Source organism: Hippopotamus amphibius, chromosome 9 (assembly GCF_030028045.1).
Source record: "Hippopotamus amphibius kiboko isolate mHipAmp2 chromosome 9, mHipAmp2.hap2, whole genome shotgun sequence".
Taxonomy (NCBI): Eukaryota; Metazoa; Chordata; class Mammalia; order Artiodactyla; family Hippopotamidae; genus Hippopotamus; species Hippopotamus amphibius.
In genome coordinates, this window is record NC_080194.1 from 102,772,296 (window position 1) to 102,795,896 (window position 23,601).

At 38.6% G+C, this 23,601-nt stretch overlaps 1 protein-coding gene across 3 annotated transcripts in view; it reads left to right on the plus strand.

Annotated features, from left to right (window-relative positions):
• The window catches only part of LOC130861118 (acyl-coenzyme A synthetase ACSM1, mitochondrial), a 78,349-nt gene extending 63,047 nt beyond the window's left edge, over positions 1-15,302 (plus strand). For all 3 annotated transcript variants that reach the window (XM_057749688.1, XM_057749690.1, XM_057749689.1), the window contains 4 exons: positions 10,361-10,488; positions 12,083-12,182; positions 13,343-13,462; positions 14,966-15,302. In XM_057749688.1, coding sequence (XP_057605671.1) covers positions 10,361-10,488; positions 12,083-12,182; positions 13,343-13,462; positions 14,966-15,052 — 435 coding nt within the window. In that variant the 3' untranslated portion in view covers positions 15,053-15,302. The remainder of the gene's footprint in view (positions 1-10,360; positions 10,489-12,082; positions 12,183-13,342; positions 13,463-14,965) is intronic.
• The last annotated feature ends 8,299 nt before the right edge of the window (positions 15,303-23,601 follow it).

Here is a 23,601-nt window from a genome sequence, read left to right on the forward strand (position 1 = left end):
AATTTATTTGTTTAAAATTCCTTCTCAGCATTGATTTTCCTAAAATCACAAGTTTTGGTATGTTGTAGTTGGTTTTTATATATCTCAATGTAAATTCTGATTTCCCTTGTGATTTCTTTTTTGACTTATTAGTTGTTTAAGACTGTATTGTTTCATTCATATTTGTGAATGTCTCACTTTTTTTGCTTATTGATTTTGTTTCATTCTATGCATCAGATAAGATGCTTTGGATGATTTCAATCTTCTAAAATATACTAACCTTTGTTTTGTGTCTTACTATGTAGTCCATCCTGTAGAATGTTCCATGTGCATTTGAGAAAAATGTGTATTCTGTTTTCCTTAGGCAGGGTATTTTATATGTCTGTTAGATCCCATTGGTTTTTAGTGTTAGACAAGTCCTCCACCTCATTATTGATCTTCTATCTAGTTGCTCTATCCATTATTGAAAGTAATATACTGAACTCTCCACGTATTACTGCAGAACTGTATATTTCTCCCTTCAATTCTGTCAATGTTTATTTTATATAATTTAGAGTTCTGATTTCTCCCTTTAATTCTGTGAATGTTTGGGTCATATATTTTGGCACTATGCTGTTAGAGACATATATGTTTCTAAATGTTATATACTATCCATGAATTAACCTTTTTTTTCAATGTATAATGTCATTTTTTTGGTCACTTGTAACATTTTTTAACTTTACGTTTACTTTGTCTGGCATTATAAGTTAGCTACACCAGCTCCCTGTTGGTTCCTAATTGTAGGAAATGTCTTTTTCCATTTTTTCAACCCACTTGTGCCTTTGAATCTGAAATGAGTCTCTTGTAGACATTTTTTCATTGAATGATGTTTTATTATATATCCAGCAAATCTCTGATTTTGGATTGGAGAGTTTAATGCATTTACATTTAAAGTAATACTTGATAAGGAAAGGTTTAAATATGCCATTTGGATATTCATCTTCTGTGTGTCTTAAAGTTTTTTTGTCCCTCATTTCCTCTACTATTGCCTTCTTTTGTGTTTAGTTGATACTTTGTCATGACATATTTTGCTTGTCTTCTAATTTCCTTTCATTTATATTCTATAGATATTTTCTTCATGCTTACTATGGGGATTACATATAACATCCTAAAATTATAAAAATATGATTTAATAACAACTTAATTTCAATTACATACAAAAGCTCTACATCTAAGCATTAAGATGGTGTGAGACAATCCTTTTGTCTCTCTCCTTTAATCTACAACTACTAAAACATCCATAACCCAACAACAGCTCCTCTCTTCAACACAGTAGGACACCAGATAGATCTACACATCTGTACATCTGAAGATGTGTGGATTGGAACACCTCAAGGAGACAGAACCAGGGGAACAGCAGAGGCAGTGCCCACAATACTGGCCCCCTGGGTACCATGGCTGAGCCCACATCCCTAGGGAATCCAGTAGCAGCAGTGAAGGTGACACCCATGATTCTGGCCTCCCAACTGCTACAGAGAACTGGGCAGTGGCAGAAGTGAGCCCGATGACCCCAGTCCCTTCAGCCACAGTAGTACATGAAACCCCAGACCCCTGCTTGTGGTGGTGGTGTCCATTAATTTGACAACCCCTGATGCCAGCTGCTTCCCCTGCCTCCAACTTCTGCCACTGTGGCAGCAGTGGCTACAACCAAGGCAATCCCAGACACATTGGAAGCTTCTGCCATACCAGTGCTCCTGGTGATTATGCCAGCAACAGAAGTGACACCAGCTACAGCAAGTCACCAGTGACCCCAGAGACACAAGAAGCAACTATGAGGGTAAGGGACCACACCTTCCACAGAGACAATGGAAGATGGAAAGCAGATGCCCAAATATAGCCAGAGGCAGCTCTGGAAGACAAACCAAAAGCATGTGCTATAGTGCCACCTAATGAAAAACAAAAGAAAGGCCTCTAATTACTAACAGTTGGTTTCATAGAAGCAAAGCAAGCAAAACTTTACCAATAAGAAAGTTGTTGGATACTTAGAATACACTGGCAGAGGAACTACTTATGAAGCACCATGGAAAACCACAGCAACAGAGTATCACAAAAAGGAAATGACAATTCTCCAGAAACAAAAGTGCAAATCACAGAAGAGTGTGCTTTGACTGATGGAAAATTCAAAACAGCTATCATGAAGAAACACAGTGAGCTACAAGAAAATTCAGAAAAGCAGTTGAATGAGCTCAGGTATAAGGCTGTTGAGCAGAGGTATACTTTATGAAAGAGATTGGTTACACTAAAAAAGAAACACACAGAAATTCTGGAGAAGAAGAACTCAATAAATGAGACAAAGAAAGTACTAGAAATTAATAAAAATAGATTAGACCATGTGGAAAACAGAATTACTGAGTTCAAAGATAGAAATCTAGAAACGAATCAGGTAGGAGAGAGAACTAAATTTTCAAAACATGAATACACTCTTTGAAAACAATCAGATTCCATTAGAAAAGGAAACAGAAGTAAAATATATATTCCACAAGGAGGAGAGAAGGGAACAAGAGCTGAGAGCATATAAAAAAGTAAGAAGTAATAGTTGAGAACTAAACTAAACTAAAAGTAAAATGGTGGAATGAAACACAAGGGGAAAAACAAAAAACAAACAAAACAACAACAATAACAAAAACAAAAACAATGATGATACAGAGAAACCAGAAAACAAAAGATCTAACTATATTCTGCCTCCAGGAGACTCATCTGAGCTTTAAAGACAAAATAGGCTCTGAATGAAGGCATGAGAGATGATACCCCAAGCAAAGGCAGCCAAAGAAAGTGGGTGTATCTATATACACATCAGACAAAATAGACTTCAAGCCAGAAAAGTTAACAAGTGTGAAAGATGAGGATTATACAATAATACAGGAGACAACCCCTCAGGAATATATAGTATATATTAACACATATATAGTCCACCCTCCACATACACAGGTCCTCATCCCCAGAGTCAACTAAATGCACAGCAAGAAAATTCAGAAAAAAATTCCAGAAAGTTCCAAAAAGCAGAACTTAAATTGTTGTGTGCCTGCAACTATTTGCATAGCATTTACATTGTATTAGATATTATAAGTAATCTAGAAATAATATTACCTTTACAGGAAAATGTACATTATATGCAAATTATTAGATACTTGACCCTCCTCAAAGTTCGATATCTGCAGATGGTCCTGGAACCAACGATTGTATGTACCTAACCCAGGAGCACCAACATATATAAAGCGATTATTAACAGACCTGAAGGGAGAAATTGACAGCAGCAAAATAACAGTAGGGGAATTTACACTCCAGTTACATTAACGCATAGATCATTCAGACAAAAAGTCAACAAGGAGACATTGGTCTTAAATGAAACGTTAGATCAAATGAACTTTATAGATTTATATTCAACATTGTATGCAAAACCAGCAGGCTCCACATTCCTCTCAAGTGCACATGGAACATTGTCAAGGTTAGTCCATGTGTTTGGACACAAAATAAGTCTCAATAAATTTAAGAAGACTGAACTCCTATCAAGCATCTTTTCTGAATATAATGGTATGAAACTAGAACTAAAAGAAGAAAGCTAGAAAAGTCACAGATAGGTGAAGACTGAAAAACGTGGTACTCAACAACTTTTGTGTCAATGAAGAAATCAAAGGAAATATTTTTAAAAGCCTGAAGACAAATAGAAATAAAAATATGACATACCAAAATCTGTGGGATGAAGCAAAATTGGCACTAAGAGGGAAGTTTATAGTCATACAGGTCTACTTAAAGAAACAAGAAAAGTCTCAAGTAATTTAACCTTACACTCAAAGGAACTAGAAAAAGATCATGTGAAACCCAAAGTTAGTAGAAGGAAGGAAATGTTAAAAATCACAGCAGAAAACAATGGGGAAAAAAAGAGGAGTAATAACAATGGATACCACAGAAATACAAAGGATTATGAGACCATTATGAATAAAAAAAAGTGGAGAACCTAGAATAAATGGAGACATTCTTAGAATCATATAAAATTCTATGAATGCATCATGAAGAAATAGAAAATCTCTATAGACTGATAACCATTAAGAAGATTGAAACAGTAATCAAAAACCTCCCAGGAAGCAAAAGTCCAGGACCACATTGGTGAATTCTACCAAACATTCAAAGAAAATTTGATACCTATCATTTTCAAACTATTCCAAGAAGTTAAAGAGGAAGGACTGTTTCCTAACTCATTTTACAAAGCCATCATTAGGCTGATACCAAAACCAGACAAGGATAACACATGCAAGAAAGAAAATTATACACCAACATCTCTAATGAACATAGATGTGAAAATTATAAACAAAATACTAATATTAGCAAACCTAATATGACAATACATTAAAAGGATAGTACACCATGATTGAGTGGGACTTATTACAGGGATCCAAGGATGGCTCAACATATGCAAATCAAGCAGCGTGATACACCACATTAACAAAACAAAGAATAAAATTCATCTGTTATCTCTACACTTGCAGAAAAAATCATTTGACAAAATTTAACATCCACTTATGACTTAAAAAAACTCTCAAAAAAATTGGGATGAAAGGAATATATCTCAACATAATAAAGCCCATTTTTGACAAACCCATAGCTAAGACCATAGTGTACCGTGAGACAGTGAAAGCCATCCCTCTAAAATCAGGAACAAGATGAGGATGCCCATTCCTGCCCCTCTTCTTCAACATAGTATTAGAAGTTCTAACCACAGCAATTAGGCAAGAAAAAGAAAAAAAAAAGGCATCCAGATTGGAAAGATGACATGTTTTACTTGTCACCGTTTGCAGATGACACGATTTTATATGTAGAAAGCCCTAAAGACACCACCCAAATCTATTAGAAGTAATAAATGAAAAGAGTTAAGTTGCAGGATACAAAATCAGTATACAAAAATCTGTTGCATTTAAATACAATAACAATGAACTAGAAGAACATTAAATTAAGAAAAAATCCTATTTACAATCACAACAAATAGAGTAAAATCCTTAGGAATAAATTTAACTAAGGAGGTTAAAGATCTGTACACTAAACACTATAAATCATTGTTGAAAGAAATTGAAGAAGGAGCAAGAAATGGAAAACTATTTCATGCTCATGCATTGGAGGATTCACATGGTTAAAACATTCACTTTATGTAAAGTAATCTGCAGATTCAGTGCAATCCATCTCAAAAACCCAATAACACTTTCCACAGAAATAGAGAAAATATTCTAAACTTTTCCAGAACCACAAAAGACCCCAAATAGCCAGAGCAATCCTGACTGAGAAAACAGAACAAAATGAGAGGTATCACACTTGCTGATTTCAAATTATACTACAAAGTTATACTATTCAAAATATTATTGGCAGAAAAACAAGCACAAAACACATACATCAATGAGACATTTCAGAGCCCATATATAAATTTATGCATATACAGAAAAGTAATTTATGACACAGGAACCAAGAATCTACAGTGGAGAAAAGAAAGTCTCTTTAATAAATGGTGTTGGGAAAGCTGACCAGCCACACACAAAAAGAGAGACAATAGAACACTATCTTACACCATACACAAAAATTAACTCAAAAAGGATTAAAAACTTGAACGGAAGACCAAAAACCATAAAACTCCTAGGAGAAAAAATAGACAGTGTGCTCTTTGACACTGGTCTTAGGAATAGTTTTTTGGATATGTCTCCTCAGGCAAGGGCAACAGAAACAAAAATAAACAAATGGGACTACATCAAACTAAAATGCTTCAACACAGCAAAAGAAATGATCAAGAAAGCAGAGAAGGACAAATGTCATGAGATTTCACTCATACGTGGAATATTAGAAAACACAACAAATAAAACAAAAGCAAATGCATAGATACAGAGAACATTTTGAAGATTATCAGAGGGGATGGGGCTTGGAGAGCATAATGGGTAAAGCAGGTCAATTGTATCATGAAAGATGGAAACTAGACTTGATGGTGAGCACACTATAGTGTATAAAGTCAAATTATAATGTACACATTAAACATACAATGTTATATACCAATGTTACCTCATTAAAAATCTTTTAAGCAGTATAAGAAAAAAGACCAAAAAAATAATCTACTTGTATAGAGCTTTGTCCCCTCTTTCTATTACTGATATCATGTTATATCTTTATATATTGTATACTCAATAATATAGAATTTTCTTTTAATAAATTTTTCTTTTAAATACTATAGAAAATTAAAAGTGAGTCACAAATCCAAATTACAGTAGTATTGACTTTTATATTTGACCACTCACTACCTTTTTCAAAAATATCTTGATTCAGGATTGACACAGGTCTAGAGCCTTTTCATTGTAACCTGTAGGAATCCCTTTACCATTTCTTGTAGGGAAGGTCTATTGGTAATCAACTCCCTCAGCTTTCATCTGAAAATATCTTAATTTCTCCCTCATTTTTATGGAGAGCTCTGAAGGCAGGATATAGAAGTTTCAATTGACAGTTTTTTCTTTCAACACTCTAAATATATAATCCCGCCCCTCTAGCCTTGGGGTTTCCTGTGAGAATATGCTGATAACCTTATTAAGGATCCTTGTATATGATGAGTCACTTCTCTTGCTGCTTTCAAGATTCTATTTGGTTTCCAACATTCTGATTATTATGTGTGCTAGTGTGGGTCTCTTGGGATTATTTTATTGGATTTCCTTGATTTTATTCTGTTTGTAAATTCGTGTGTTTCACTACACGCAACTGCCATGCAAGTCCATTAGGCTCTTTTTCCTTTTCTTCATTTTTTTTTCTTTTTGCTCCTCAGACTCAATAATTTCTATTATTCTGTCTTTGATTCTCTGGTTCTTTCTTATTCCTGTTTTAATCTCCTGCCAATTACTGTAGTGAATCATTTCTTTTAGTTACTGTATTTTTCTACAACACCTATTAGGTTCCTTTTTATAATTTCTCTCTCTTTGGTGATATTCTGATTTTGTCCATGTGTCATTTTTCAGACTTCTTATAGTGCTTTATGCATTTCTTTCTATACTTCTTTGACCACATTTAACACCCTTGATTTAAACTATTTGTCTAGTAGCTCTTATGTCTGGGTTTCCTCGGGGATAGTTTCTGCCAATTAATTTCATTCCTTTGAATGAATTATGATTTCTGTTTCATTGTATATCTTGTAAGTTTTAGTTGAAAATTGGGCCTCTCACTATTAGAATGTGGTAACTCTGGAAATCAGATTCTCCTGCTTCTCTAGGGGCTGGGGTTTCTGGGGTTCTGCTGTTGTTATTGGTTTGTTTGTTTTTGTATTTTTGTTGACCTTTGAAGCATATAATAGTACTTTTCTTTTGAGACTTCTCTAATTATTTTTCCAAAGGAAAATTGTTTCCTCACATGACAATGTTTGAGCACACTGAAGTTTCAGATCATTTAGCTTATGTTTAGCTAATGCTTTTGTGGAGACCCTCTTGAGTGCCAAGAGCTCAAATAAACAAAAATGCCAATAACAACTAAAAAGAGAGAACAACCACTGTACAAGTTGGGTGTGTGCTGGGCTGTCCATCACCACTTACCTAGGCTGCTCTGAGCCTAGAGATCCACCTGAAGTGAAAGCTTCAGGTCTTCTTAGGACTTTTGTGAGCACACATCTTGCTCAGGTATGTGCATGGTTTTCTAAATTCTGCCATGTACACAGCTGTCTTGAATATCCTAATTTCTCCAAAGAATCTCACCCCAGCTTTTCCTCCAGACCTTGATGGTCTATTGTATATATCCACCCAAAATTTCCTACCTCAGGCATCTTTCAGTTTTCTAGTCTGCCTGGTAGCTCATATGAACAGTTCCTGTTGCTTTTCCCACCTAAATTCTGAGTTACATGAACTGGGTGCCTTGCACCATTCCTCCAATTATCCCCCAGACAGGTTAGAACAGGTGCATACAATAACTCGCAATAGAGTTCAACTCTGCTGTCTCTGGTTGGAGCAGGGGGACTGGGAACTGGGCTGTCATCTGTTCAAGACCAAGACAGCCATGCAGGAGAAAGGGTAGGTAAGGGTGAATAAAATGTAACAAAATGTTTCTACCATTTTAAAAATGGCTTTTTCTTGATTGGGTGGGTATAAGATTGTTTTAAGCCTTTGACTCCTTCCAGAGGTCCTACATAGTCTGTTCAGCTTCTTGTACACTTTGTTTGGTGTTTTTGGGGTAAATGAGACCTTAAATCTTCTTCATATGCTATTTTTTGACATCACACAACAGTAGCAGTGTTTTAAAGTGGCCAAGGTTAAGGACTCACTTGGGTGCCTTTGTAGACTCTCTGGTAGATGCAGTACTACTCTACTATTCAGGAGGTCTTCTATGGCCCTAAGAGTCTACTTCCAAGAAGTTCAGTCCCAAAGAGAGACAGGAATTCCTTCCCTGGGTGTGGGAGTCCCATCTTCCATGTTCCAAGCTCTGACCCTTCCTGATATGATTGGCATCAAGAAATTTCATTTCCTTCAGGGAAGACCTATCCACAGGGATGTGTCAGGTCAGCTGTATCACAGTAAACTTATATGGACAGCAGTTCAAGTGGTACATGAATGAGTGTGGGACATTTTCTGTAGTGTTTGATGTAGTGTCTCCTAAATTTCAGCCATTCAAGTCCATGTCAACTACTTTGCCATATCCATGCACCATCTATATTATTACTTTATTTTTCTCTTTAAATCAAATTATTATTTTACTTTAAAGTTTTTGCTTAAAAAAAAGAGGTTGATCTGGTATCACAAGTGGAAAACAGTATCTTTTGCCAAAAGGAGGAGGCAATTATATTCATAACTGTAATGCATACAAAACAATTTTCTTAAATTCTAGCTAACTTCTATTTTCACTAAAAGTTCTGAAATGGTTTAATAACCATAAACAGAAAGTTACCTTTAAAATTGTAGAATGATAAAAAATTAAAGGCAAAAACAGTTCTGAAATGGAAACTTTACTTTTTGGTAGTTCCAGAGCTTTTAAAATATGTTTGAGGGTCTCAATATAATCAGAACACTTGAAGGGAATGTAAAAGGGATGCAATTCAGGGTTTTAATTTCTTCTTTTTTTCTGAAAACTCTTAAAATTATCCCATGTTCTACAGGAAGAAAAATTCCAGCACATTGCTTAGTGGTCATATGCATAGACTGTATATTCAAATAGCAACCTTCCCACTGACCAGCTGACTGAGTTTGAGTGAGTTATTCTGCTTCCTTGAACATCAGTTTCCTCTTATCTAACATGGGCTATAAAAGTGTCAGCCTCACCCAAAATCTGTAAGGTTCATAGCATCTTTATGCATAATAGTTAAAAATGAAGATACTCAGACACCTTTCAATGGGCAAACAGTTAAACTGTGTTTCATCCATAACATGAGATGCTGTTCAGCAATAAATAAGATCAAACTATTGATGAACACAACAATGTGGATGGATCTCCAGAGAATGAGAGTGAGTTTAAAAAAGAGCCAGTTCCAAAGATTATATGCTATGTGATTCCATTTATGTAACATTGTTACAATGAAACAATTAAAAAATGGAGAGTAGATTAGTCATAGCAAAGGGTTAGAGATGAGAAGGGAGGAGGAAGAAGGATGAGAAATTAATGTGGATATAATAGCAATATAAGAGACCCCGTTGTTAATAGAATGTTCTGTATCTTGACTGTGGGTGTAGATAATGGACATACACATGATAAAATCGCATAGAACTAAGTACACTCTCACACACAAATGAGTACAAGTAAGAAACTGGGGAAATCTGAGTGAGATTGGTGGATGTTATCAATGTCAATATCCTGGTTATGATATTGAACATTATTTTTGCAAGATGTCACAACTAGGAGAAACTGGTTAAAGGGTTCCTAAGACCTCTCTGTATTAATTCTCACAACTGCATACAAGTATACAATTATCTTAAAAGTTTAATTGAAAATACCATCTTCATAGGCTTTCTGTGAGGTTCAAATGAGGTAAAATTTGGGGGAAAAAATGTTCAGCAAACATTTATTAACCCTACCCATCTCTCCAGGCACTGTGTGAATGCTGAGCTTATAACACTGAATAAAATAAACAGGGTTATGCTCTAGTGGAAATTTTATTCTACTGGAGTGCCACACAAAAGTGAGTTGTGAGTTTTGAAAATTGTTCTTAAAATTGGCTTAATGTCATTCACTAATTGATCAGTAGCATGTATTGTGTGCTTGCGTGTAATGAAAGTAAACTCAGAGAGATAATAAGCATTGCCCAGGTTCCAGGCAGAGCCAGAAGCAGGATTCAAAACCAGATCCAAGCCCTATGCTGTAGTTCATCATCTCTAAATTCACTGTTTTCAACAAAGGAATGCTGTTCTCTTTGCAGAATAACCCAGTGAAGACAGCTGAAGTGGAGTGTGGGGACTTTTACAACACAGGAGACAGAGCAACTATTGATGAAGAAGGCTACATCTGGTTCCTGGGGAGGGCTGATGATGTCATCAATGCATCCGGGTAGGTGTGGCTGACCCTGAGCAGAAGATATCACCCTGACATGCCTGGTGGGATCTATCTTGCCCAGACATCCCTTCATGCATTGGTGATGGACTCTCAGCCTGACTCTGAACCATAGTAAGACATCATGCAATTTAAAGTGAGTGGAAAGAAAAACTCCACTTTGGTCCTGATTTGTTGATAGAGCTGATTCTGTGTGCTGCTGTGATGAAGCACATGTCACAGAAAAACAGTGATGTCAACTTAAAAAATACATTCACAACATGATGGTTGTGTGTTGTTTTATTTAGAGCAAAATGAGGACTGCAGCCTGTGAGTCAGTGTTTCAGATAGCTCAGAGAAACTGCTCCAAGGAGGCAAGGGGAAAATCCAATGTATCTAGGAGTTTTGCAACAAAGGACAGGTAGTCCAGACAGTGAAGAGATTATTGTTAATTAAAAGAAATCAGATATCTTAAGTTAAGGAAATTAGCGCTATTCTATGTATGGGAAGATGCAAAGTCTGGGCTCACTGAAATTGTTCCTTTGATATGCACCTCAGCTATCTGGGCCAGTATCCTGACACATCCTGAGTTTCCTTGGCTTGCATTCTGATGATTGCTAGATGGTAGGCATTCTTTTCAGCCCTGAGTTACCCTGGTTCACGTTGGAGGGCTACAATCATAGATGACTGTGACATCCATTTTTTATTGACATGGCAGGAAATAATCCATTTCTCAATGAAAACAACAACAATAAAATTCACCTTTATGAAATACTTACTATGTGACAGCCCTCTCTGTAGTGCTTTATACAATCCATCTCTCAATGCTAGAATGTAGATGTGATTATAACCATGCTATTTTAACTTATTTTATTTTGGAGGGTGTGAGGGCCACACTGCAAGACATGCAGGAACTTATTTCCTTGACCAGGGATTGAAACTGTGACTCCTGCAGTGTAAGCATGGAGCCCTGACCCTGGAGTGCCAGGAAATTCCTGGGATTATGCCCATCTTACAGGAGGAAACTGAGTCAGTGAGCACTGAAAAAAGCTGCTTGAAGTTTCATAGATACTACAGGGTGCAGCCCGGATCTGTACAAAGGCAGTCTGACTCCAAGTCTTCATAAAGCATGTAACTATTATATGATTTATAAAGGAAACAAAAGATGCATTACACTAGAATAACATGTTTTCTTGGATATTTCAGGAAAATTGTATAATTTTTTTTAAGTTTCTAAAACAAATGTTGATGTAGTGAGGAATAGGGTTTAAAATTTGCACAGATGTTTAAGATAAAGAGTTTTCATGCCAGATGAAGCTGCTTGAGCTTGAGTCAAGCCCCACTGCTCTGGGAGGACAAAGCATTCACCTCCTCCCTCACCTGGAGGAGTGAGGTGAGTAGCCCTGGGGAACACCTGAGCCTCGTATTTCTTAGCATGGAATGTTCAGGATTTCCCATTTCAGTCCCCCTACACAGCCTTTGCACAGGCCTCTGGATCCCTGTGACAGATACCCTCTGTGCCAAGGGAAGATGTGTCTCCAGAAGTTGAGGCCTGAGGGCCTAGGTTGCCCTAGCCCTGGAATGGGCTCAGAGGGACTCCTTGGCCCTGCAGGTACCGCATTGGGCCGACGGAAGTGGAGAATGCGCTGGCCGAGCACCCAGCAGTGGCTGAGTCAGCTGTGGTGAGCAGCCCGGACCCGATTCGAGGGGAGGTAAGGAGGCGGACATGGAGGTCACTGTGGCAGGTGTGGGGTTGGAAAGGACGGTGAGGGGGAAGTTTCAGGCCATACCTACCCAGTCTTGGACCTGGGGTGAAGGGATGGCATGGTTGGTGGGCATGTGCACTTACCTGACGTGGTCGGCAGGGGGCACTGTGGCCTCCTCTGGGACTGAAGTGCTGCTGACAGTGGACTCGCTGCTGGCGCCATCTAGTGGTTAATGAAGCCTCACTGTGTGCAGCTCATTCATCCTCCCAGAACACAGTGAGGCAAGGGTTCTGTTTATACCTTTTTTTTTTTATTTTTTTTTATTTTTTGGGGGGTACACCAGGTTCAATCATCTGTTTCCATACACACATCCCCGTACTCCCTCCCTTCCCCGACCCCCAAAGAAACAGAGGTGGAAATAGGGTCAACGACTTGCCTGATTACACAGCTGATAAGTGGTGGGGTCAGTGGGAGATTCAGAGTGCTGGTTCCCGAGCTTGCGGTACTTGATTCAACAGGTGTTCACTGCACACCCTCCATGTACAATCCCTGAGAAATTGAGGACATAAATAATAATATGAACTAATAAGTTATCAACCTTTATGAAATGCCCACAAGGTTTAACCATTATTAAATGCCCACAGAACTCTCCCTACAATGCAGTGAAAATGGTGATGATAACACTGGTAGGAATACACATAAATGTAAACTCACTTCACATTTTATATGTATCATCTTGTGGGATCTTTACATAAAACTGATGAAGAATGAACCTGTCCACCCCCCCCCCCCCACCACCACCATTTCACAGAGAAGGAAACAGATTAAACTAGGTTAAGTAACTTTCCAAGGCAAAGAGTGGAAATTGGAGGTATTGGGATTTGAACCTGAGCTTTCCAAAGTCTTGCCTGTCAATTTGTTTTTCCATTAATTTAATAAGCATTTACTCTTTAGTTTTAATTTTTTTTCTTTATTCTTTTGGCCACCCAGTATGGCATGGCATGGGGAATCTTAGTTCCCTGACCAGGGATGGAATTTGTGCCCCCTGAAGGTGGGAGATTGAGTCTTAATCACTGGACTGCCAGGGAAGTTCCAAGCATTTACTCTTGAAACTCTGCATTTGGTCGTCATTCACCCTGAGCCTCCATTTTGGTTTTTCACTGCAGGTAGTGAAAGCATTTATTGTCCTGACCCCAGAATTTCTGTCCCATGATCGGAACCAGCTCACCAAGGAGCTACAGCAGCATGTAAAGTCAGTGACAGCCCCATACAAGTACCCAAGGAAGGTGAGTGAGAGCAAATGGATGGGGCTGGTCACTGTGAGTGGTTCTGGGTGCTCCACTGCCTCAAGTCTCACACGGTGGCTGGGTTGGTGATTAAGTTGCCAGGAGAGCTAACATTTTCCTCTGCAGAAAGAAGCATTTCAGGTTAGGGGTGTGGGAAAGCCAACTGAATCAGATGGAACCTCTATCCTGTGTCAGAAACTCATGCATTGCTGGCTGTCAAACTAAAGAAAAAAAATCGGACAATTAATCAAAGATATCCAAGAAGGTTATTTGTAACCTTGAAGAATTTAAAAAAGATATTTAAATCAGCAACTTCTAAACTTAAAAAAAAAAGCAGTATTTGTAGTGAGACATACATTTTATGTTGCAACCGAGTACACATATACATACATAACAAACAAAAATTAACAAAATGATATTTGCCCTAACAACATGTAATATGTTCTGATATATTTTATTCAACATCCTTTGTTTTAACTGCCAGGCATAACCTACAAAAAATGTCCAATAGATAAATTATTAAATTATTCAAGAAATGTAATATTATTCTTTAAGTTTTTAAAGTGGTGATGCAGATTATTTTTATTTTTAACATAAAAATATCCCAGCAACATATTATTGATGTTAAAATAAACAATCTATAAAAAAATGTACATAGTACATTTCTATTTGTTTAAAAACAAAAAAAGTTAGTATTTCCTTCTTTTGCAATCATTCTTGGCTGCATTGTCTGAATGTTTCTGATAAATACATATTATACAGCTATATAGCTACATTTATTGACCATTTACTATGTGCACCAGGCCCTGGACTCAATGCTTTACATGCATTATTATTTCATTTACTCCCCTCCACAACCTGAGATAAACATCCATGTTTACAGAGAAAACTAGGTTTCAAGACTTAAAGTAAATTCCCTAAGATTAGAGGACGTGAAAGCTGGAATCTAAACCCATGTGTGTGTGACAAGACAGTTCAAGCTGCTAACACCAGGATCTGATGCTTTATGGAGAGTAGAATAGAGGATGCATACCAGTTAGGAAGGGCTAGATGTTATTGTGGGTAACAAACAATCCCAAAGACGTAGTGGATTATGACAAGGAAGCTGCCTTTTTTGTCCACCATTGCTTTCCTATAGCCTTTGCTCCACATTCCCTCATGCTGGGACCAGGATAAAGGAGCAGCCACCAGGTAGGTACCCATCAGAGGACTAGAAGAGATGGACACAGAAGGTGGCCTATCTCAGTGATTCCCAACTTCTCTGTTGAAGTGAGGTGGCACACCTCACTCCTACACATATTTCATTGCTCAAAGTACATCAAAGGGCTGCATCCCACTTCAAGGGCCAAAGGAGAATATGACACAAATGGTGAACCACTTGAAGGTTCCCACATGTTGCCAGCCTGTCTGGGGGACTGTGAAGGGGCAAAGGAGGAGAGCAGGGGGTGGATAGATAATGACAGGGGGACTTAGTTGGAATGGGTTTGCTTTATGCTCAATCAGGTGGAGTTTGTCTCAGAGCTGCCCAAAACCATCACTGGCAAGATCAAAAGAAGTGAGCTTCGGAAGAAGGAGTTTGCTCAGGTGTAATTGGTAATAAATGCAGAAGCCACTGTGTATCCTGGCCAAATCCCTTGCTGCTTCAGTTTCCTCACAATGGTGATGGTGAGGAGAGGAACGTTGAGAGAGGTGTCTTTGAAGAGAACCAGGAGTGCCAACAGTCCAGGATTTTTGTTCTTTTACATTAATATCAGTCACTATCCTTCCTCCATGTTTTCTGATCCTTTCAGATTGTCCGGGTGAGCACCCAGAAGGAAATAAAATACTGACTCAGAATCAACAATGATTCTCTTGTTCATGTATTGTGTGAAAGCTCCTGTGCTAAATGCTGTCCCTCTGTAATCCCCCCCCCCCACCCCATCAGAGATTGCCCCAGGGCCTGATTCTCTCTCCTGGTCCCAGAGACTCTGGGCCACCCCTCACCTCCATTCAGTGACCAGGACATATAGGTATAGGAGGGACAGTCCATGTGGCCCCAGGGCTCTGCTCCTGCCTGGCTCCCCTCTACCCAACTGGAGGTTGAGATGGGAGGCAGGGCAACTGTGATGTCTGGTGAATGAGGAATAGGTGAGGAAAGCCCAGCTTGGTGACCACACTTGCTACCAGACCTTCCCTCACCTGCCACCCTCCAGTGGGTCCACTGCCTCCCCTCCCAGCAGTTATGCTGTTTCTGCTGCTTGCAGGACCCAGCCTGGACCAGTGCAGGTGAGTGAGGCACCTGACCTCTAGGGACCCAGGAATCCTGCAGGACTCCTCCAGCCCTTCCCAAGGACCCAGGAGATTTTACCCTAGCCCCTCCCCCCAGGGCCCCAGAGTCCTCCCCAGACACCCTTGTTTACATTGCATAATCCCCTCTGACATCCATAGCCCTCTGACCCACCCCTGGTCTGTGGTACTGTGACCTAATGCTTCACTCCATCCATCCTTGAAGCCTAAGATGGAACCAGCAGAGGTTGGAAGGAGCAGAGGCAGAAGAGGCTGAGCCTGGATGTGAGAGAAGAACACATGGTCTCCTTCTCGCCCCTTCCTGGGAGTCACTGAGAAGGTAATCCCCACTACAGCTGCCCTCTTCTGAGGTTCACAGATACACACACCCATAGGGAAATATAGAGGCACCACCAACATGGAGATGCACAGGCACAGAATCACCCCCAATCTCATCTGGGGACTCAGCTGTAGGGCTCATGGACAGCTCACACACAGACCAACATACACAATGACACCCTGAGGGGAACACACACACACACATACATACACAGGTAGAGATATAGACAGAAAACATGGACACATATACACAGGCACAAAGATGAAGACAAACACACAGATACCAGCAGGGACACCCAAAGGGACAGCAACTTCACACACAATATGTTCACACACATAGAAAACACAGACACATCTCCATGAACACATATGCCCTGAGTCACAGACACACACACACACACACACACACACACACACACACACACACACAGAGAGATTTGCACAAATAACATATACTCATTCAGGGACAGAGATGCAGACAACACAAATGCATACAGAGAAAAACACACAGAGAAGAACAGAGATGCTCAATGTCTCAGTGCTGTGCATTGGAAAAATCATGTTCACAATCAATATACTCACAGACACAGAAACTCAGACACAAAGGCCCATACATCACAGTTATACAGCCACATACACACACACGTACTCCCAGACAGCCCTAGCAGTCCAGTGGAGACCCCCACAGGCACACAGTGTGAGTAGACTCTGGCATTAGGTAGCAGGTAAATGGGCTTCTGGCTGAGCAGCTGCAGCTTGTCTCCTGTTGACATTTCAAGACAAAGAGAAAGGCAGGAGCAGAGAGGAGCTGAGCTCTGCTTGAGTAAAAAGATAAGAATACGACATTTTTCATTCTTGAGGTCAAGGAGCATTTCCTGACTATACATGTGCAAACACGTTCCTCAGAGGTCAAAAAAGGGAGGGGGCACTAGCCCATAATATGTCCTGCCAACCATCCAAAGACCCTCAGGCTGGAATCCATCTTGGCGGAAAAATGTTTGTGCACGTTGGAGAGGACCATGAGTTGAACCAAATATGGGCACAAAGCAAGATGAAGCAAGGTAATTGGCTAGAGGGAACCTGCAACACTGCACCCATATAAGCAATTTAAGCCACCCCAAAAGCACACCTCTCTCTCTGAGCCCATCTGTGTGCCTTTCTGCATGTGCCTTTCCTCCAATAAACATTTTAAAGCTTCAATACCTCTTGTGTCTTTGCTGAATTTTCTTCAAAGTGGTCAAGGTCCTCTGCCTACTGTTTGTTTCTCTCTGTGCAGGCTTTTCCAGCCTTGCAGTTGCAGGACCAGGCCCAAACTTTTATTACGCATTTCCTTTACACCTCTCTTGTTACCATTTTGGGTTAAAGCCCTTTGCCTCTGACAATGCCAAAGGGATGACATTATGCACCTCCCTGTGCTTCTCATAGCCTAAGTATCTTTGTGGAAGGCACAGTTATTTTTACATGCCCAAAGTCCTCCCACGAAGTTATTTATTAAGGAAAAGGTAGTAGATATAATGGCCAGGGATCTGTTGAGAAGCCTCAGGGCAGTGGAAACAATGAAAGAATAAGATGAAAAGCTCAAGAGGAGAAATGAATTGCTGATCAAAGGGCACACCCTGGAAAGCCAATATGCATTTTTTAAACTCTGAAATATAGAAGAGAGGCAACCTTCTAGAACTGGTGAAGTGAAGGGTTTCAGAAGAGCTCTTCATGTTGTGAGGCATCATTCATGTGCTATCAAGTTTACCTTGTGTTACAGAGGACTATGGCAGCCACCTCAAGTCTCCTCCATCACAAGCCACTCAAGACAGGGCTGGACACCCAACCTGCCAACTAAGTTGTAGAACTCTGAGCCTGTGGTGGAAAACAGGGGAGAGGTTGACTTAGCAGCTGCTGAGGCTTCTTTTTCCTTGAGGACATCTTCTCTTCTCTTCTCCATGCCAACCCGGACTTCCTCTCTGAGAACACAGTAACTCTTGGAGGATCAGATAGATTGTGTTTGGTACATTGTTACTCACCAGCCAGCATTTTGGTCCCCTCCCCATTTGGAAGCTCCTCTACACCCTTGCAAGGCCAGGGATCAAGTACTGCTAAAATGGTGGAAAGAAAAATGGCCAGACCAGGAACTTGAGGAAAAGTGGAAAGGAAAAATATGATGTTCCTCTGGCCACTCACACATCTCTCAAACTTGCGGGCCTCAAGCTGTTGATCCATTACAGTCAAGTGAAAATACTTCCATAGGCAGGCTCAGCCCATGGAATTTGGAGCCAGTTCCAACCAACAAAGAAGAACTGCAAGAGTGGGCATCACATCTCTTTAAAGAGCTTGATCTGGGGCTTGGATAGTCATTTTTATTTCCCTTTATTGCCAGGATAAGTGACCACTGGAGTCTGGATTCCTTGAACAGAAATCAAGTTTGAGGATCTGGGAAAGGAGCACTGAGTCCAGAATGCTAGGCCACTAGAGAGTCCTCAGCCACAGGGAATATTAACTGCAGAGATCTCACAAGGAGGCTTCTATCAGAATCTAAGACCTGGTTTCATTCAACTGCCTGCAACTGCCAGTGCTGGATATTACATACAAAACTATAAAAAAGACAGGAACACAAACCCATCCATCAGCACACAGACTACCTAAAGCCATATTAAGCTCACAGATGCCCTAAAACACACCACTTGACAAGGGCTTGTTCATCAGAGGGAAAAGAGTCAGATCCACACATCAGAAAGCAGGCACCAGGCATCAAGAAGTCTACTCAAAGACACAAGACAAACCCCACCAAAAGGGACAGAGAGCAGAAACAAGAGGAATTACTACTAGGCAGCATAGGGAAAGGAGACAGCAAGTACTATAAATTAAACAAAATGAGGAAACAAAGAAACAACTTGCAGGCAAAGGAGCAAGATAAAAACCCACAAGACCAAATAATTGAAAAGGAAATAGGAAAAATGCCTGAAAAAGAATTCAGAGTAGTGATAATAAAGATTATCTAAAATCTCTAAAACAAAATAGAAAAAATACAAAAAACATTTAATAAGAACCTAGAAGAACTAAAGAGCCAACAAACAGTAATGAACAACATAATAACTGAAATTAAAAATACTCTAGATGGAATCAACAGTAGAATAACTGAGGCAGAAGACCAAGTAAGTGAGCTATAAGATAGAATGGTGGAAATAACTGCCACAGAGCAGGAAAAAGAAAAAAAGAAAATAATAAAAAGAATGGAAGACAGTTTCAGAGACCTCAGGGACAACATTAAGCACATCACATTCAAATCATAGGCATTCCAGAAGAAGAATAAAAAAGGGGAGCATATGAGAAAATACTTGAGATTATAGTTGAAAACTTATTCAACATGTGAAAGGAAATAGTCAACCAAGTCCATTAATAGCAGAAAGTCCCATACAGAATAAATCCAAGGAGAAACACAACAAGGCATATATTAATCAAACTAATAAAAATTAAATACAAAGAAAAAATATTAAAAGTAGCTAGAGAAAAGCAACAAATAACATATGAGGGAAAACCCATAAAGATAAAACCTGATCTTTCTGCAGAAAATCTGCAGGCCAGAAAGGAGTGGCAGGATACACTTAAAGTCTTGAAAGAGAAACAGCTACAGCCAAGAATACTCTACACAGCAAGAATCTCTTTCAGATTCGATGGAGAAATCAAAAGCTTTACAGACAAGAAAAAATTAACAGAGTTCAGCACCACTAAACCAGCCTTACAACATGTGCTAAAGGAATTCTTCTAGGCAGTAACACAAGACAAGAAAAAGACATACAAAAATACAGTGAAAACAATTAAGAAGATGGTAATAGAAACATACATGCCAATAATTACAATATGTGATAATGGATTAAACCCTCCAACCAAAAGACACAGACTGGCTGAATGGATACAAAAACAAGACCATTATATATGCTGTCTACAAGAAACCCACTTCAGACCTAGGGACACATAGAGACTGAAAGTAAGGGGTTGGAAAAAGATAGTCCGTGCAAATGGAAGTCAAAATAAAGCTGAAGTAGCAATACTTATATCAGACAAATTAGACATTAAAGACTATTACAAGGAAGGACACAACATAATGATCAAGGGATCAATCCAAGAAGAAGACATACCAATCATAAATATCTATGCACCCAACAAAGGAGCACCTCAATACATAAGGCAAATGCTAAGAGCCATAAAAGGGGAAATTGACAGTAACAGAATAATAGTAGGAGAATTTAACACCCCACTTACATCAATGGACAGATCATTCAAACAGAAAATAAATAAGGAAACACAAGTTTTAATGACACATTACACATCTCAATTTAATTGATATTTATAAGACAATTCAACCAAAAACTACAGAATGCACTTTCTTCTCAAATGCACACAGAACACTCTGCAGGAAAGGTCATATCTTGGGCCACAAATCAAACCTTGGTACATTCAAGAAAATTGGATTTGTATCAAGCATCTTCTCCAACTGCATTGACTAGATATCAATTATAGGGAAAAAAAACTGTAAAGCTACAAACACATGGATGCTAAACAACACGCTATTAAACAACCAAGAAATCACTGAAGAAATGAAAGAGGAAATCAAAAAATATGTAGAAAAAATGACAATGAAAACAAGACAACCCAAAACCTATGGGACGCAGCAAAAGCAGTTCTAAGAGGGAAGTTTATAGCAATGCAACCTACCCCAAGAAACAAGAAAAATCTCTAATAAACAACCTCAAATTACACTTAAAACAATTTGAGAAAGAACAACAACAACAACAAAATACCCAAAGTGGGAAGAAGGAAATAAATCATAAAGACCAGATCAGAAAAAAATGAAAAAGAAATAAAGGAAACAATAGCAAAGATCAATAAAACTAAAAGCTGTAACTTTGAGAAAAATTTTAAAAAATGATAAATCATTAGTTAGACTCATCAGGAAAAAAAGGGAGAAGACAAAAATCAACAGAATTAGAAATGAAAGAGGAGAAGTAACAACCAAAGTAACAAACTCTTCCAAAATATAGCAGAAGAAGGAACACTCCCAAACTCATTCTATGAGGCAACCTTCACCATGATACCAAAACCAAGAAAAGATGTCACAAAAAAAGAATATTACAGGTCAATATCACTGATGAATATAGATGCAAAAATCCTCAACAAAATACTAGCAAACAGAATCCAACAGCACATTAAAAATACCATACACCATGATCAAGTAGGGTTTATCCCTGGAATGCAAGGATTCTTCACTATATGTAAATCAATCAATGTGATTCATCATATTAACAAATTGAAGGAAAAAAACCATATGATAATCTCAATAGATGCAGAAAAAGCTTTTGACAAATTTCAACATCCATTTATGATAAAAGCTCTCCAGACAGTAGCATAGAAGGGAACTACCTCAAAATAATAAAAGCCATATATGACAAACCAACACCCAACATCATTCTAAATTGTGAAAAACTGAAAGCATTCCCTCTGAGAACAGGAACAAGACAAAGGTGCCCACTCTCACCACTATTATTCAACATAGTTTTGGAAGTCTTACCCACAGCAGTCAGAGAAGAAAATGAAAGAAACGGAATCCAAATTGGAAAAGAAGTAAAATTGTAACTCTTTGAAGATGACATGAAATTATACATAGAAAATTCTAAAGATGCTACCAGAAATCTTCTAGCAGTAATCAATGAATGTAGTAAAATTGCAGGATACAAAATTAAGGTATAGAAATCTCTTGCATTTGTATACAATAACAAGGAAATAGCAGAAAGAAATTAAGGAACAGTCCCATTCACCATTGCAACAAAAAGAATAGAATGCCTAAGGATAAATCTGCCTAAGGAAGTAAAAGACCCGAATGCAGAAAACTGTAAGACACTGATGAAATAAATCATAGATGATACAAACAGATGGAGAGACATACCATGTCCTTGGACTGGAAAAATCAGCATTGTGAAAGTGAGTATACTACACAAAGCAATTTACAGATTCAACGCAATCCCTGTCAAATTACCAATGGCATTTTTTCACAGAACTAGAACAAGAAATTTTGTGATTTGTATGGAAATGCAAAAGACCCTGAATAGCCAAAGTAATCCTGAGAAGGAAAGACAGAGCTGGAGGAATCAAGCTCCCTGACTTTAAACTATACTGCAAGGCTACAGTGATCAAGACAGTATGGGGGAGGGAGGGAATATGGGGGTATGTGTATAAAAACAGATGATTGAACTTGGTGTACGCCCCCCAAAAATTAATAAATAAATAAATTAAAAAAAGACAATATGGTACTGCCATGAAAACAGATATGTAGATCAATGAAATACAATAGAGAGGCCAGAGATAAACCCATATACATATGGGCATCTTATCTTTGACAAAGGATGCAAGGATATACAATGGAAAAAAGACAGTCTCTTCAATAAGTGGTGCTGGGAGAACTGGAAAGCTACATGTAAAAGAATGATATTAAAACATTTCATAACACCATACACAAAAAAAAACTCAAAATGGATTAAAGAGCTAAATGTAAATCCAGACACTATAAAATTCTTAGAGGAAAACTCAAGCAGCACACTCTATGACATAAATCAATATGAGATCCTTTGTGACACCTTAGCATAATGGAAATAAAATAAAAAAATAAACAAATGAGACCTAATGAAATTTAAAAGCTTTTGCATAGCAAAAGAAACCATAAACAAGACAAGAAGACAACCCTCACAATGGGAGAAAATATTTGCCAATGAAGCAACTGACAAAGGATTAATGTCCAAAATATAAAAGCAACCCACGCAGCTCAATATCAAGGAAGCAAATAACTCCATCTAAAAAATGGGTGGAAGACCTAAATAGACATTTCTGTAAAGAAGACATGCAGATTACTAACAAACACACGAAAAGATGCTCCACATCACTAACCATTAGAGAAATGCAAGTCAAAGCCACAATGAGGTAGCACCTCACACAGGTCAGAATGATCATCATCAAAAATCTAGAAAAAATAAATGCTAGAAAGGGTGGGGAGAAAAGGGATCCATCCTGCACTGTTGGTGGGAATGTAAGTTGGTACAGCCATTATAGAAAACAGTATGGAGGTTACTTAAAAATCTAAAAATAGAACTACCTTATGACCCAGCCATCCCACTCTTCTCGTATACCCTTAGAAAAGTATAATCCAAAAAGAAACATGTACCAAAATGTTCATTGCAGCACTATTTACAATAGCCAGGACATGAAAGCAATGAAATGCCCATGAACAGATGAATGGATAAAGAAGATTTAGCATATATGTGTACAATGGAATATTACTCAGCCATACAAAGGAATGAAACTGAGTTATTTGTAGTGAGGTGGATGGATCTAGAATCTGTCATACAGAGAGAAGTAAGCCAAAAGGAGAAAAACAAATACTGTATGCTAACTCATATATATGGAATCTAAAAAAATGGTACAGACGAATCCAGTGACAGAGCAAGAATAAGAATGAAGATGTAGAGAACGAACTTGAGGACAGAGGGTGGGGG